The sequence below is a fragment of the Salarias fasciatus genome, chromosome 20, assembly GCF_902148845.1.
Source record: "Salarias fasciatus chromosome 20, fSalaFa1.1, whole genome shotgun sequence".
Lineage (NCBI taxonomy): Eukaryota > Metazoa > Chordata > Actinopteri > Blenniiformes > Blenniidae > Salarias > Salarias fasciatus.
Genome location: NC_043764.1, coordinates 29,424,262 through 29,437,159, shown reverse-complemented (window position 1 = coordinate 29,437,159; position 12,898 = coordinate 29,424,262). Strand labels below are relative to the sequence as shown.

Here is a 12,898-nt window from a genome sequence, read left to right as displayed (position 1 = left end):
ATGGAGTTGTATCGTTCAGAGGGATAAATAAAATCTTTTATTTCCCTGGTGTGAATAATAAAGCCTCTTCCCTCGGCTGTATTTACATTCTGGCAGGACTGTGTCCGTCTGATTCTGGCAGGTACCACAGCCTCCCGTCATCGTGCTCCGCCTCCAGAGTAACATACCACGCGGCACAGACAGTATGAATCAGTGCATGTTCCCTTTTTTTGTTGCGTCCCATGTATTTTTAAAGCCGTTTAGCCCGACAGTTTCACCAACTGTTGTTTATCTTACTCACGCCTCCTGCGGCACAAACTGCACCAGGCTCCGTCCTGCTGCGTCCAGTCCGAGCCGTGGGGACCCTCCCTGGTCCTCCCCGGTCCTCCCCGGTCCTCCTGGCGTCCCGCCGAGTGTCACGCCTGACTCCGCCTGAGTGGCGAGCGCGTGTCGACGTAGCGTACGGCTCAGCTCAGCGTACGGCCGAGTGTGACACCACGCTCCTCGCGGCCTTTCATCGCTGATAAAATCGTTATTTCGGCACCTGTTGCTGCTGTCAGCAGTTCACTGAAGACGCCCCCCCCCCCCCCCCAAGAAGTGGGCCTCTCAGGAAGTTCGCTCATCTGGCCGGCCGTCCTGCCGACTCCCATGTCCTCAGCAGCAGTTTGACTCCCTTCCAGCGTCCCACGGTTCAGTCTGCACTGGGCCGCTGACAACACAGCTGTGATTTCAGGAGTTTTCAGGAAACTTCCCCCCAAAAAAAACCCCAGATAAAGTTGCGCGCAGTAACAGGGTCAACACAGCAGTGTCAGGAAATCCCCTTCCACTATCAGCCAGAACATCTAACACAGTGTCCCGCTTGTGTTTCTTCTGCTTCACATTTTTGTTTAGTCTTTTTGTTTTTTTCAGAAGGAGCAGAAAGAAAATCCCCCCGACAGCAATAAGCATTTATCACACTCCGCCACATGTATCCTCGCTTGTCTTCCATCTACTTGATATTCACGCCGTGTGCCGCATGAACTCATATTTTCAGTGACCTTGACTTTAAGCATGAAGCTCTGCTCCCCTACAACCTTCATCTTTCTGTCCTGGCTGCCCTTTCGGCGCTGCCCCCCTCCCCCCGCCTCCTCCCCGCCACCCTCTTTCATGGGTCTTACCGCTAAATCTCCCATAACCCCCTCCTCTCTCTTTCTCAGATCATTTACATTCGCTTTGTCTGCAGATTAAGGTCGCACGCCGATGAGGGCCTCCGGAGTTTTGCGGAGGTCTCGGAGCCCTCGCGATCCACTTTCTGAAATTCTCTCCACGTCTCTCTGTCACACTTTTCACGTTTCAGCCGCCACGTTTCTGTGAAGCCGCCGCAGAAACGCGTCTGGATCACACACAGTGCTTCGAAAGAGGAAACATTGTTAAGTTTGTTTAGCAGTTTCTGAAGCTGATCTGTATCGGAATGAGTTTTTCACAGAGTGGAGACAGATGAGACTAGTCAGCAGCCCTTTACTCTGTAACCACAAATCTGTTGATGAAGGAAAATAGTGTGAGACACAAAACCACTCATTCGTCGTCTATCCTAACACCTTTCAGTGTTCTTTGACTTTTGTCAGCAGGACAAATGCATCGTGAACAAGCCAGAGTCCCATCACATGTAACTCTGAGACACTTCCACACCTTCAGAGAGGGAACCCAGAGAGGAACATGCAAACTTCACATGCACAGGCTGAAGCTTTTTGTTGTAAGACAGTGGAACTAAACACCACTTTTCCACCCAGAAGCAGGAAAACAAATATCAAGACAGTTATTTTGTCATCCTATTGAATTATTCCTAAACCTCGTGAAAACAAAGCTTTAGAGCCATTTAGTGCCATGTGTTTCCATAGTTGTGGTAAAACCGATGTCTCGTGGAGTGTGTTTGGAGTGTGTCGTCCACATGTCAGCAGCCATTATAACAAATGTCTGCGTGGAGTTTGCATATTCTTCCAATGTGTGTCTTTAGTCTGGTTTCCTGCCGCAGTCGATACAGTTGAAGGTTTTTGGTGGTCCTGAATTTAACATAAGTGTCTCTCTGTGGACTGAAGGGATGGATGGATGAATGGATGGATTAATGGTTGGTTAGAGAGATAGATGGATGGATGGTTGGTTAGAAAAATGGATTAATGGATCAATGAATGTGTGGATCAATGGATGGGTGGAAGGTTGGTTAGAGAAATGAACGGATGGATTGATGGTTGGATAGTTGGTTGGTTAGAGAAATGGATGATTGGATGGATGGATGGATGGATGGATGGATGGATGGATGGATTATTAGAGAAATTGAAGGCTGGATGAAGTCATTAATATGAATATATATCAAATATGAGAAAAATGTGTTTTTTTTGTCTCATCTGCTGATGAAGGAGCTTCCAGAGGGGTGAATTTTATTCCATCTGTGGTAAAAGTGATTTATTGGAAGAGGGGAGACGGGGTGCAGTATGCAAATCCCATCCTGTGACTGCCGTGAAACAAAGATGGAGATGATTTGAATGTCAGGTTTTCTTTCATAAACTCCATTTGAAAACTCTCACTGGCATTCATGGGAGGGACTGAGACTGATGTTAATTTCCATCCTGGCCTACAAAAAAAAAAAAAAAAAAAAAAGGCATCATCCGTTTGGCGCACACTTGGCAGGAGCTTCTGAAAGGCTTCAGTAGTCAGTCTGGCATCAGTGATGGAGCAGGATGATTCTCATATCCAGGCGATGAAAGCATTTTTATCCTGTGCAAATATGTATCGTCTTTTACAGTTTGTCTCAATTTGGGTCATAAAGAATGGATGCAGTGAGTATAATATCCGTTAAAGGTGCAAAACAACATTGAACCAGTATTGACGCTGTTTGTCAGCATGCTTTTACCATCTTATGAGGTATTAATTAAAAAGCTGGCTGCAGTTAATTATCATCATTTAGCTGCTCCAGTATGACTGTGACTCAATTAAGCACATTTGCAAACAAGCTAATAGTTGGTTTTACAGATGCTGTTATGATATGAAACTGGTGGCTAGTGGACTTTAATGAAGAACTCTAATGTTTGTTTCTCACCGTTTAGCTAAATAACTGTCAGAATGATTACAACGTTAAACAGTAACAGTTCTAAACAGACGCATTGGATGCTGCTCTTTAAGAAAATAAGTATTTGGGTCATTTTAAACCTTTAAATAACAGAAAGGACATGAAGTAGTGCCTTACTCTTAAATAAGCCTTTATTTTGAGTGAAGTTCTCCCTTTAGGCAGTATATTTAAATCATCCTTCAGATCAGGAAGTTGCATAATCGAACTGATGTCGGTGGTGCTGTCTATAGAAATCAGTGCGGGTCGTCTCGCTGCTGTCTCATGGTCTGCAGACGCACCCGAGGCCGGGGCTTCCACGTGTCCGGTGCTCAGCTGACTGGATCGTTTCTCTTCAGGGGTGAGCGCAGGAATGTCACCACTCTGACAGGAACTAATCAGGACTTCCCAGTATTGATCCGCATCGATTTTGCCAATACCTCCAATACCTCCACATCCTGGAAACAGGATCGATCAATGTGGAGAAAAGAAAAAGGAATTTTAATTAGTTTTATTGAAGTTTGTTGGCCTGACGTGTGTCACTGTGACACATTCATGCTCAGTCTTTTCTTTAGATTATGAGTTTTTTAAAATTAGTTCTAAGAAAATTGCAAACCTGGTTTTCAGTGTCACAACGTATCCTGATGTTTGAAATCGTAACAGCTGACTTTCACCGAACTGCAGCATCAGTAGTGACATTAGCTTTTTTAAAAAGTGGGTCGAGGTTCAGCAGCTCCTTCCTCCTGCTGTAAGGTGAACGAACCCACATTCAGTTATTGCTCCAAACGCAGCTCAAACGGTTTCTGGACGCTGATTGAGAAACGCTGTTTCCAGTGACGGCAGCACGTCGCACCGCCGGTTTGCACAGAGCCGAAGTCTGTTGAGAAACTGACACAGGATGTGGGAAGCCTTTGTAGAAGCTCGTCTTCTGCCTAACAAGGTAAAAACGAGGTACGAGCAGAGCACAGGCACATTTTTAGCTCTGCTAATAGCTTCCACAATCATTTATAGTCCTTTTGAAATGGCCTGATTTCTGGTCCCAGTTCTGCTCCCCGACTGGTCCGACCCCGGCCGTGCCGAGCCTCAGCTCAGCCAGGCTGACTTTCCGCGGCCTCCTCATCCTCTTTTAAGCAGAACCGCATTAGTTTTGAGATGATTCCCAAACTTGGTCACGAGCTGAGGAGTGGGAGGTGATAATTCAGGCGCCCTGTTTGTTTTTCCCGTCGCTGATGTTAGGTTTCTTCCGCAGCTCGAGGGGGCTTCAGACTCCTCCAATCAGAGCTGCGTTTGGACAGAGTCTCATCTCAGCACCGACGAGGAAGTCTCAGAGCTCTGCAGACTGTTTTCATTATCCTAGCATGATTTATTTAAAAAAAAAAAACTGTGTGAAAGGCTTGTTCGATGGAAACTATTCACAAAAGTATATTTGCCGCTGTCACGGCGCTCGCATCTGAGCGTTTGCGGGGACGGTAGTCATTCATTCCTATATTACAGGTTGCGGTTTGTTTCAGGTAAAGCCTGAAGACATTCAGCCAAGCCGTGCACAGGATGTGGCCGGCAGCTCAACTGCATCTTCCCACCGCTCAGCTTCGTCTGTTTTTTTATTGGGGGGGTGGTTTCGATTCCTTTGTAGATTTTGTCGCCAGTCGTGAGTTTTAGGCTGATGAAAATAGCAGGAGTCGGCGTGGTTTTGAGAAATCGGCCGTCGTTACGGGTTGTGTTTGCGTTGTCCGCACTGTGAAGGAGGTGGAGTTGAACCATGAGAGGTCAGAAGCACTCCGGTCGAGCCTCCCCCTCCTGAGAAATGGGATTTTTCAGTGTGAATCGTGACCGACGGCGTCCGCCGCCTCCTGTTTGACTGTTACCTTCACGGACGTCCCCGGCCACTGACCTCCGGGCGCAGGATGCCCTTCATTATCACTGTTACTCATCACCTCTCACCCTCCCCCCCATCCTTCATCCCTCCCCGCTCTCGTCCCCATCACGCCGTCCACTCCGCGCCCTGCCTCCGTCTCGCCATGCCTCCCATTAAATCTCCCTCCCTTGGTGTCACTGTCCCTTTCGGTCTTGTCACCCTGCCCTCATTTGTCCTCCGTCCTCCAGCTCCCTTTATTCTCTCGTTCTGGTCTTAATAAATCTCTCTCTATTGCCACCCAGCCGTGCCCCCCCCCCCACCCCCACCCCTCCCACCCCCATGTCAGCAATATCCGCTCTCTCGCTCTGATCGGTCTCACTCTCTCTTTTCTCTGCCTGTCCTCCGCTCAGGCCCCGTCCACCTATGGATCGGCGTTCCCGTCAGCAGCTCAGGGGATTCCATGGCCGCATCGATCCCAGTGTCGCCCCCGCCCAGAGCCGCCGGTCCCCGCTGATGCCGAGGCGCCGCGCCCATTTGTAGAGCAGAGCAGGGCCAGAGGGAGGCGGGGGGTCAGGGGTGAAAGGTCAGAGTGGGTGTCAGGAGCCGAGGTCAAGAGGCTCATCGGAAGAGAGAGAGGTCGTCGCTGAGGACGGCGTCGCTGAGGACGGCGGGCAAGATGATGACTTCACACGGAAAACTGAGGAAGGAGAAGGGCAGTCTGGCCGAGTACGAATCGCAGATGAAAGGTAAGCCCGCCTGCGTGTGTGTGTGTGTGTCCTTTACCACCCTTCTGCTTGCACACGTGCACTTACCTGCACGCATGAACGCTTTAATGCAGCGTGAGAGCGTTCATGCATGAGTATGTGCAGTTGCTCTGCATCGTCATCCAGTTTTACACACTGACACACACACACACACACACACACACACACACACACACACACACACACACACACACACACACACACACACACACACACACACACATGCACACACACTGCTCCCTCTCTGAGCATATGTGTGTTGCCAGATGCTTTTAAAACCCTCTCCTCTGTCTTTTGGGAGCTCGATGGCTCCAGGTCAGGAAAACTTGTAGATCCTGTAAAGCAGCAGCTTTTAAAAACATAATCAATACTGGCATGACAACATTCACACGTGACAACTGTGTGTGCGTGTGTGTGTGTGTGTGTGTGTGTTTTGGAGACTGCCCGGGCTCTGTGTACTGTACTACGAGGGTGTATTTATAGCCGGTATTAGTGATGCTGTCTCCTCACATCCAGTCAGCCCCGGGCTGTGTACTCACACAGAGACAGAGAAAAAGAGTAAAGAGGGGAGCGCCGGAGCAGGCGGAGGCAGTGGGGGGGCCGGCAGGGCGAAATAAGAAGAAGGAGGAGGAAGAGTGAGTGGATGGGGAAGAGGAACAGAGTGGGAGCCGCAGCCTCATTTGCGAGAGCGGTGTTTGTGTTTTGATAGTAAGGTGCCGGGCCGGGCCGTGTTGACTTACCTGTGTGTGTAAACACAGACCTGTGGCGATGATATCAAGTGACAATGGGGAAGGACCAGAGAATACAGAGTGTAATAATCCATATGTTCATGTAAAATTAGTGTCTAAATACCAGCAACCAACGCAAAGCCTTCCATTACATCCTGAAGGAGAGACTTTCATTACAATAGATTTGGAAGTGAACGTTGAAGCTGTGCAGACGGGCTTGATTCTGCTGGAGGGTTGATCGTTACGGTGCAGCGGGAAGACGGCCCGATGAGGGAACAACTGACTGTGCTTCCATTCTGAGGGATCGGGAGGATTGTGTACGAGGAACAATCTGGACACAGTGGGTCACCACTGACACACACACACACACACACACTCTTGCAGTTTAAGGTCACCAGTTGACAATGCTGTGGGAAAACATGAAACCTCCTCACAGAAAGCCCAAACTCGGGTTTGTGTTTGAGCAGAACGAACTGATACCTGGTTCTAATGTTCTGGCTGACCGCCATATGTCGCTGTGCTTGCATGCTGATGTACCGTAACCGCCCTCTCCTGTCAGACCTGCGGGCCCAGCTCACAGACCAGATCAAGATCCTGGACTCGCAGGTGGAGGTGAAGCAGCAGCAGCTCTCGGACCTGTCGGAGTTCCTGCGGCGCCGCGGCGACATCGAGGCGGAGTACGCCCGCGCCCTGGACAAGCTGACCGAGAGGTTCACCCACAAGACCAAGAAGTGAGCGCCGGGCGCCGCCCTCCTTCGGTCTCTGTGCTGACAGGCTGCGACGGGGCTCTCAGAGGACGCGCGTGTGTGTGTGTGTGTGTGTGTGTGCAGGAAGGAGCAGTGGGGTCAGTCGGTGTGTCAGGTCTGGTCCGTCCTGCTGACTCAGACCCGTCTGGAGAGCCGGGAACACGCGGCGCTGGGCGACACCTGCTGCAACACGCTCACACAGAGGCTGGTGCACGGCACCGAGGACACACACCGCCTGCACAAACGGGTGAGGGCGCGCGCACGGCGACGGGAGCGAGCTCGCGGTGAAAGACGTCATGAAACGACAAACCGAAGGATGTTTTGGTTTAAACAGAACGGTTCACTCTCCAGAATTCCCCTTTGAGATCAGGCTCAGGTGATTTTGTTTCCCTTCCTCCTTTTCTGACTCTTATTATCCTGAGCAGAGCATGAAAAATGGGTCAGTGCTCTAATATCAACTGACGCTAATGCTGAAATCATCTCACATCAGAAGAAAGCGTGCTTATAAATTCAGGAAAATAGTTTTTTTTCCCCCCCGCCAGTGCTGTCGGATTAATTTTGTAATGGAACACAACGCTCAGACGGCTCCAGCTGCCGGGAAGGAGCCGACAGAAGAGGCTCCTCGGAGTTTCCGCCTGGTGCACACGGTGGAAGGCCTCCCGCGCTCGGCGGCAGCTGCACTCTCATTCATTTTACAAAGTACACAGACTCGTCTTGTTCAAATTACCGCTTGTCAGACACGCTTGCCGTACCTTGGCACGCGTGGAAACTGAGCAGAATCTTAATTGAGTTAAGAGGTGTCGCTTGGCCCGGCGCCACGCAGAGCGAGACCTCCTGAGCTCCTCTGCATTAGTACAGCCAGTCATTGTAATCCTGTCTCACTGGCAGAGAACAGGCATGAACAAGAAGGACGAGTGCAGGATCTTTGTTTTCACTTTTTATCCTGTGAAATAATGTGAAAAAAAACATATTTTCCCTTCATTTTATTGAGAATTTTCTATGTTTTTATATTCAAGAGGCCAGAAGAGAAGTCGTCAGACCCATAGGGAGCCAAAACAAAAACCTGCATGTTACAACGCTTTAATAAGACGCTGTCCATGCTCTGCGTCAGGCATGTCCCTGCATTTCATCAAACTTTGGCAATTTAAATCTGATCCTCTGAGATCCGTTGTGCACAAACTCTAACTCTGGTAAATAACAACTCTGATGTCCCCATCTTTTGAAGAAGCCTTTCTTTGTTTACCATGAACCCACATTCAGCCAAAGACAATGAAGTCTCTTCTGCAAACCTGATTTAATTACCAGGAAATGAAATGAGGCTGCTGTCAAAAGCAAAGTAGATTTTGCTGGTTAGAGACGAACACACGCTGTAGACGGTCCGCTCACCTGCTCCACCAGGACACTGAAGCTGGTGTCAAATTACAGGTTTTCAGTGCAAAACTCAGCAGAGTTTTGCTGTGACTGACTATGAAGTTCTGATGTTCTTGTGACTGAAACAAACAAACGATTCAGTTTTACTCAGAAAACACACAGGAAGAGCTTCAGGAAGCTCCTTGACTTCGTCCGTCTTGATGAGACGTCATTCTGAGAAAACGGGGCCTGGGCGGCGGCGGCGGTGCCAATTGAAGCAAAGGCTTCCTGGAAGTCGTCCAATCAGACGACTGTGTGGTTTCAGACAGGCGCTCAAACAGCGGAGAAGATAACTGCTGCTAAAAGAACGTTCACAAGATGAAGCAGAATACTTCACAAATAAAAGGAAGTTTCCATGCCTGTGCCTCGCGGCTCCATGCGCAGTGATGCATTTTCAGACTCTCACACACCTGGAGCTCCGGTTCTCTGGTCACGTCGGTGATGAAGGGAGAAAAATCAGCAGCCAAGCAGAACTTTGAGCTGATTAAAGTCAGTCGTCACTAGTCAAGAGTGTCCCATCAGTCCTTCCTGCAGCTGTTGTAAACGCGCTGCATGTGAATTCCACATTTCCCCGCTGCAGACGCCGTGACACCACAGAAGAAGTCAGTGTTTGTGCACAGTCATTCCCGAGCAAGCTGTTCAGGAGACCGGAGCGTTCTACGTGAAAGTGAACGGCGGCGGAGTGACTGTGTCTCCTCGGGCGTTCCTTCGTTCCCAGCTGATCTGATCGCTTTCTGGATGATGCAGCACAGCTGCTGCTTCGGCTGGATACCGTCTATTTTTACCGCGGCGTGGAGCCGACTGATAAAATTCACCCTGAAAGTTGTCTGCGCTCGTATTTTATTTCAACAATGTGTTAGTATGTTTGAACCAAATTCAGGCGCTTATTAAACTACAAGAAGAGGAAGATATTTTTTAATAACCCTGTTGAGTAAATTTCACATCAATGAGAGAATGAGGAATTTCAGTTAGTGTGATCTTTTGTTATTTAATAATGATTAAAGTTTCACATTAATAATTTTAATGAGTTATGGTCAATGCTGTTCAGCATCAACCAGAAGTTGCATAGAATAGAAAGACCTGTGTGTGCCTTTATATGATATTTTTCTGAATAGGTCATAAAGTTTGTGAACATAACATGTTTGATAAGTTAATTCAAATAAGATCAGAAGAAATGGAACTGAAAATGTATTAAAGATCAATAAAATAGAAGACAAAAAGCATCCATGTTTCAGAACTTAAAACACAGAGCCTGAGAAGAAGTAAAAATGCCAATTTCCTAAGATTCCTGTATTAATGACTTCATTGAAAGTGATCTATAGAATAATAGTTACAATATGGTTTTATTACATGTTAATGCTGCTTTATTGGTAAAACAAGCTTGTTTAAAGTGAGTACTCTTTCTGTGAAATGTCTCTTTTCATGTGGATTCTTTAAATGATCCTCACACGTTGGCGCTCGTGTGGCGTCCTTCACCCTGACGCTGCTCTCTCGTGCGCTGCAGAGCAAAGAGGTGGGGATCCAGATGCAGGACGAGTTACTGAAGGTCACCACTGAGCTGCAGACGGTGAGTCCCGGACCGCCGACGCCTAACGGCGCCGATCAGAGCCGCACTGACGCCGGGCTTCTGCGGTTTCACCGGTCAGGCTCTGAAGACGTACAACCAGTACCACACCGACTGCCTGATCGCCGAGGGGAAGCTGAAGGAGGCCGAGCGGCTGGAGGAGCGGCACACCGGCAAGTCGGCCGAGCTCGGGCCGGGACCGCTGGTGGGACAGAGGAGGAGCTCCGTCAAGAAGATGGAGAGGCTGATGGAGAAGGTGTGTGTGTGTGTGTGTGTGTGATAAAGACGTAGGAGAGGGAAGTGTTAACTTGAGGTTTCAACTGAACCAACCACTTCCTGTACCTGTTGTTTTGTCTGCCTGGTGCTCTGGAGGCTCCCTGCAGCTCTCCACAGTAAGATGTTATAATAAACCACTCCGCCTTGTTTTTATTTCATTTGCAAACCAGACGATGCTCCTTCACAGCGTGATCACTGCACAGGTTTGTGTCAGGCTGGCCACAGTGAAAGGCCACTCTGAAATGACGCTTTTGGCCGGTTTTGGATGCGCTGCCGAATTCCCCGGAACGCCTTGGAGACGGTTTATGGTGGAGAAATGAACATTCAGTCCACAGGAAACAGCTCTGGTGGACATTCCTGCAGTCAGCAGGCCAGCTGCGCGCTTCCTCAAAGCTTGTGGCGCGTGTGGCATCGTGCTGTGTGACAAAACTTCACATTTTACAGTGGGCTTTTATTGTGGAAAGAAAGAGCTGTGCAGTAATCCTGCTGTCTGATCAGCGTCTTGATCCACGCCTGTGAGGTGGAGGGATCATCTCAGCAAAGGAGAAGCGTTCACTAACACAGTATTAGATCGGTTTGTGAACATATTAGAGAGAAATGGGCCTTTTTTGTACATTTGAAAAACCTGAGATATTTGAGTTCAGCTCAGGATATGGATCGATGGTGTAGGTTTGATTGAAGGCTTCTGGATGGATCAAGACTTTCTACCGTCTCGTACTGCGTAGCAACGAAGCAGCGATGACTAAAAATAAGCACTTTCCTTGTTTCAACAAGAACAGTATCATCTAAACGGACGTAGTTCGGGTGAGCTTGTCTGTCCGACCACCAGATGCTCGCTGACGAGCCCCCAGGACTGGCTCCTGGAGCGGGTCCCACTGACCCCGATCTTCTCGGGACGTACGATCTGTTGTGTCCATCTGTCGACAGGAAGTGTTTGAATTGTGTTTGTGTGGGTCTCCCCTGTAGAAACGCCAGTGGAAGCATATTGCTCCTGATGGCATAGCCTCGGGGATCACCGGGTAGCGAAAGGACAGAATATTTAAAGCACCAACTTGAGGAAGTGATTTGGAGCTCGAATAGCCACAGATTGAGGCTGGATCATGATGGATCCATCCACCGTCTTCTGTATCTCTGCTGGAGATGCCAGAGTCCGTCTGAGCTGAATGTCTTAGCTGTTGAACTCAGCACTTCTTGGAAATGATTCAAACTCTAAAGATCTTCCATATTCATACGTATGTTCATGCCGGTTTGTGTGACATCTGATTTGTTTCTCACATGCAGAGGCACGGCAGAGTGCAGGAGACCCAGCTGAAGTGCACCAAGGCTCGTAATGACTACCTGCTGAACCTGGCGGCTGCAAACGCAGCCATGAACAAGTACTACCTGCAGGACGTCAGCACGCTCATTGACGTAAGCGGCACGCCGCCGCCGCGGAACCCGTGAAGAAAACCCTCCACTCATCCTCCGCCCTCTGCTGCTCCTCAGTGCTGCGACCTGGGCTTCCATCTGTCCGTGGAGCGGGTGATGAAGTGCTACCTGGCCAGCAGGTGGCGCATCCAGAAGACGGAGGAGACGGGGCTGAAGCAGCTGGAGGCGGCCGTCACCTCCCTGGACCAGGGCGGCGACCGGGACGCCCTGCTGCAGCAGCACGACTCCGCCTTCTGCCTCCCGTTCCGCTTCAACTACCACCCGCACGAGGGCGACCAGGTAGGCCTCTGGCTGACGACTCCGCCGCGGGGTCTGCATGTTCTCCCTGTGGACGCCTGGGTCTTCCAGATATGGTAGAAACATGCTTCAAAGCTTTATTTATCATCCCATGGTAAGCTGGAATTGGCTCTAGCGCCCTGCGCCAATCCTTAAAATGACATTTAAATGTAGATATTTTGTTACTGTCACTGTCAATATGAGGGTTTTTCTGTCGTTGAGTCTCTTTTCTGAGGACAGGCCGGCTTCCCGTCTTCTACATTCAGTTCTTTCACTCTTGACTCCCAACAAAACCTCATTTCCAGCAGTTTACGGTCTGCTTTCAGAGGAACCAGCAGGAGAGGGGATTTTGGGCGTGTGTTAGCTAACTAGCTTCAGCTAATGAATACTCAAGGCTATATCTATTATTTTATCTGTGACTGAGACAGAAGGGAGCTGAGCGCTGCTTTTCCTTCATCTTCTGTGTTAATTCAGAGCCTCATTCAGTAATAATTATAAGTCTGCCTTTGTGTTCGCCGAGCGGCTGAGAACCTGTCGGGCGTGGCAGAGGCTGGCGACAGTTTTGAGAATCAACTTGCGGTAAATTGTGTCTCTGCCGCCAAGAATGAAGAAAAATCTGATGTTGGGTCTGTTGTTTTAGGTGTGCGAGGTGAGCGCGGAGAGCCAGGTGAGGTACGAGCTGGAAACCAGGTTCCAGCAGCTTCAGTCTCGACTCGCCGCCGTCACCCTGGAAACCGAGGAGGTGAGTTCAGCCTCCTCACAGCCAGTCTGTTTTGTTGTGGTGTTTATTTAC

The 12,898-nt window shown here is 49.3% G+C and overlaps 1 protein-coding gene across 3 annotated transcripts in view; it reads left to right on the top strand.

Moving 5' to 3' along the window:
- Positions 1 to 12,898, top strand: part of arhgap4b (Rho GTPase activating protein 4b) — a 33,280-nt gene that overhangs the window by 7,047 nt on the left and 13,335 nt on the right. For all 3 annotated transcript variants that reach the window (XM_030118232.1, XM_030118230.1, XM_030118231.1), the window contains exons 2-9: positions 5,324 to 5,659; positions 6,965 to 7,136; positions 7,236 to 7,398; positions 10,066 to 10,128; positions 10,208 to 10,381; positions 11,683 to 11,811; positions 11,887 to 12,108; positions 12,746 to 12,847. In XM_030118232.1, the coding sequence (XP_029974092.1) occupies positions 5,590 to 5,659; positions 6,965 to 7,136; positions 7,236 to 7,398; positions 10,066 to 10,128; positions 10,208 to 10,381; positions 11,683 to 11,811; positions 11,887 to 12,108; positions 12,746 to 12,847 (1,095 nt within the window). In that variant the 5' untranslated portion in view covers positions 5,324 to 5,589. The remainder of the gene's footprint in view (positions 1 to 5,323; positions 5,660 to 6,964; positions 7,137 to 7,235; positions 7,399 to 10,065; positions 10,129 to 10,207; positions 10,382 to 11,682; positions 11,812 to 11,886; positions 12,109 to 12,745; positions 12,848 to 12,898) is intronic.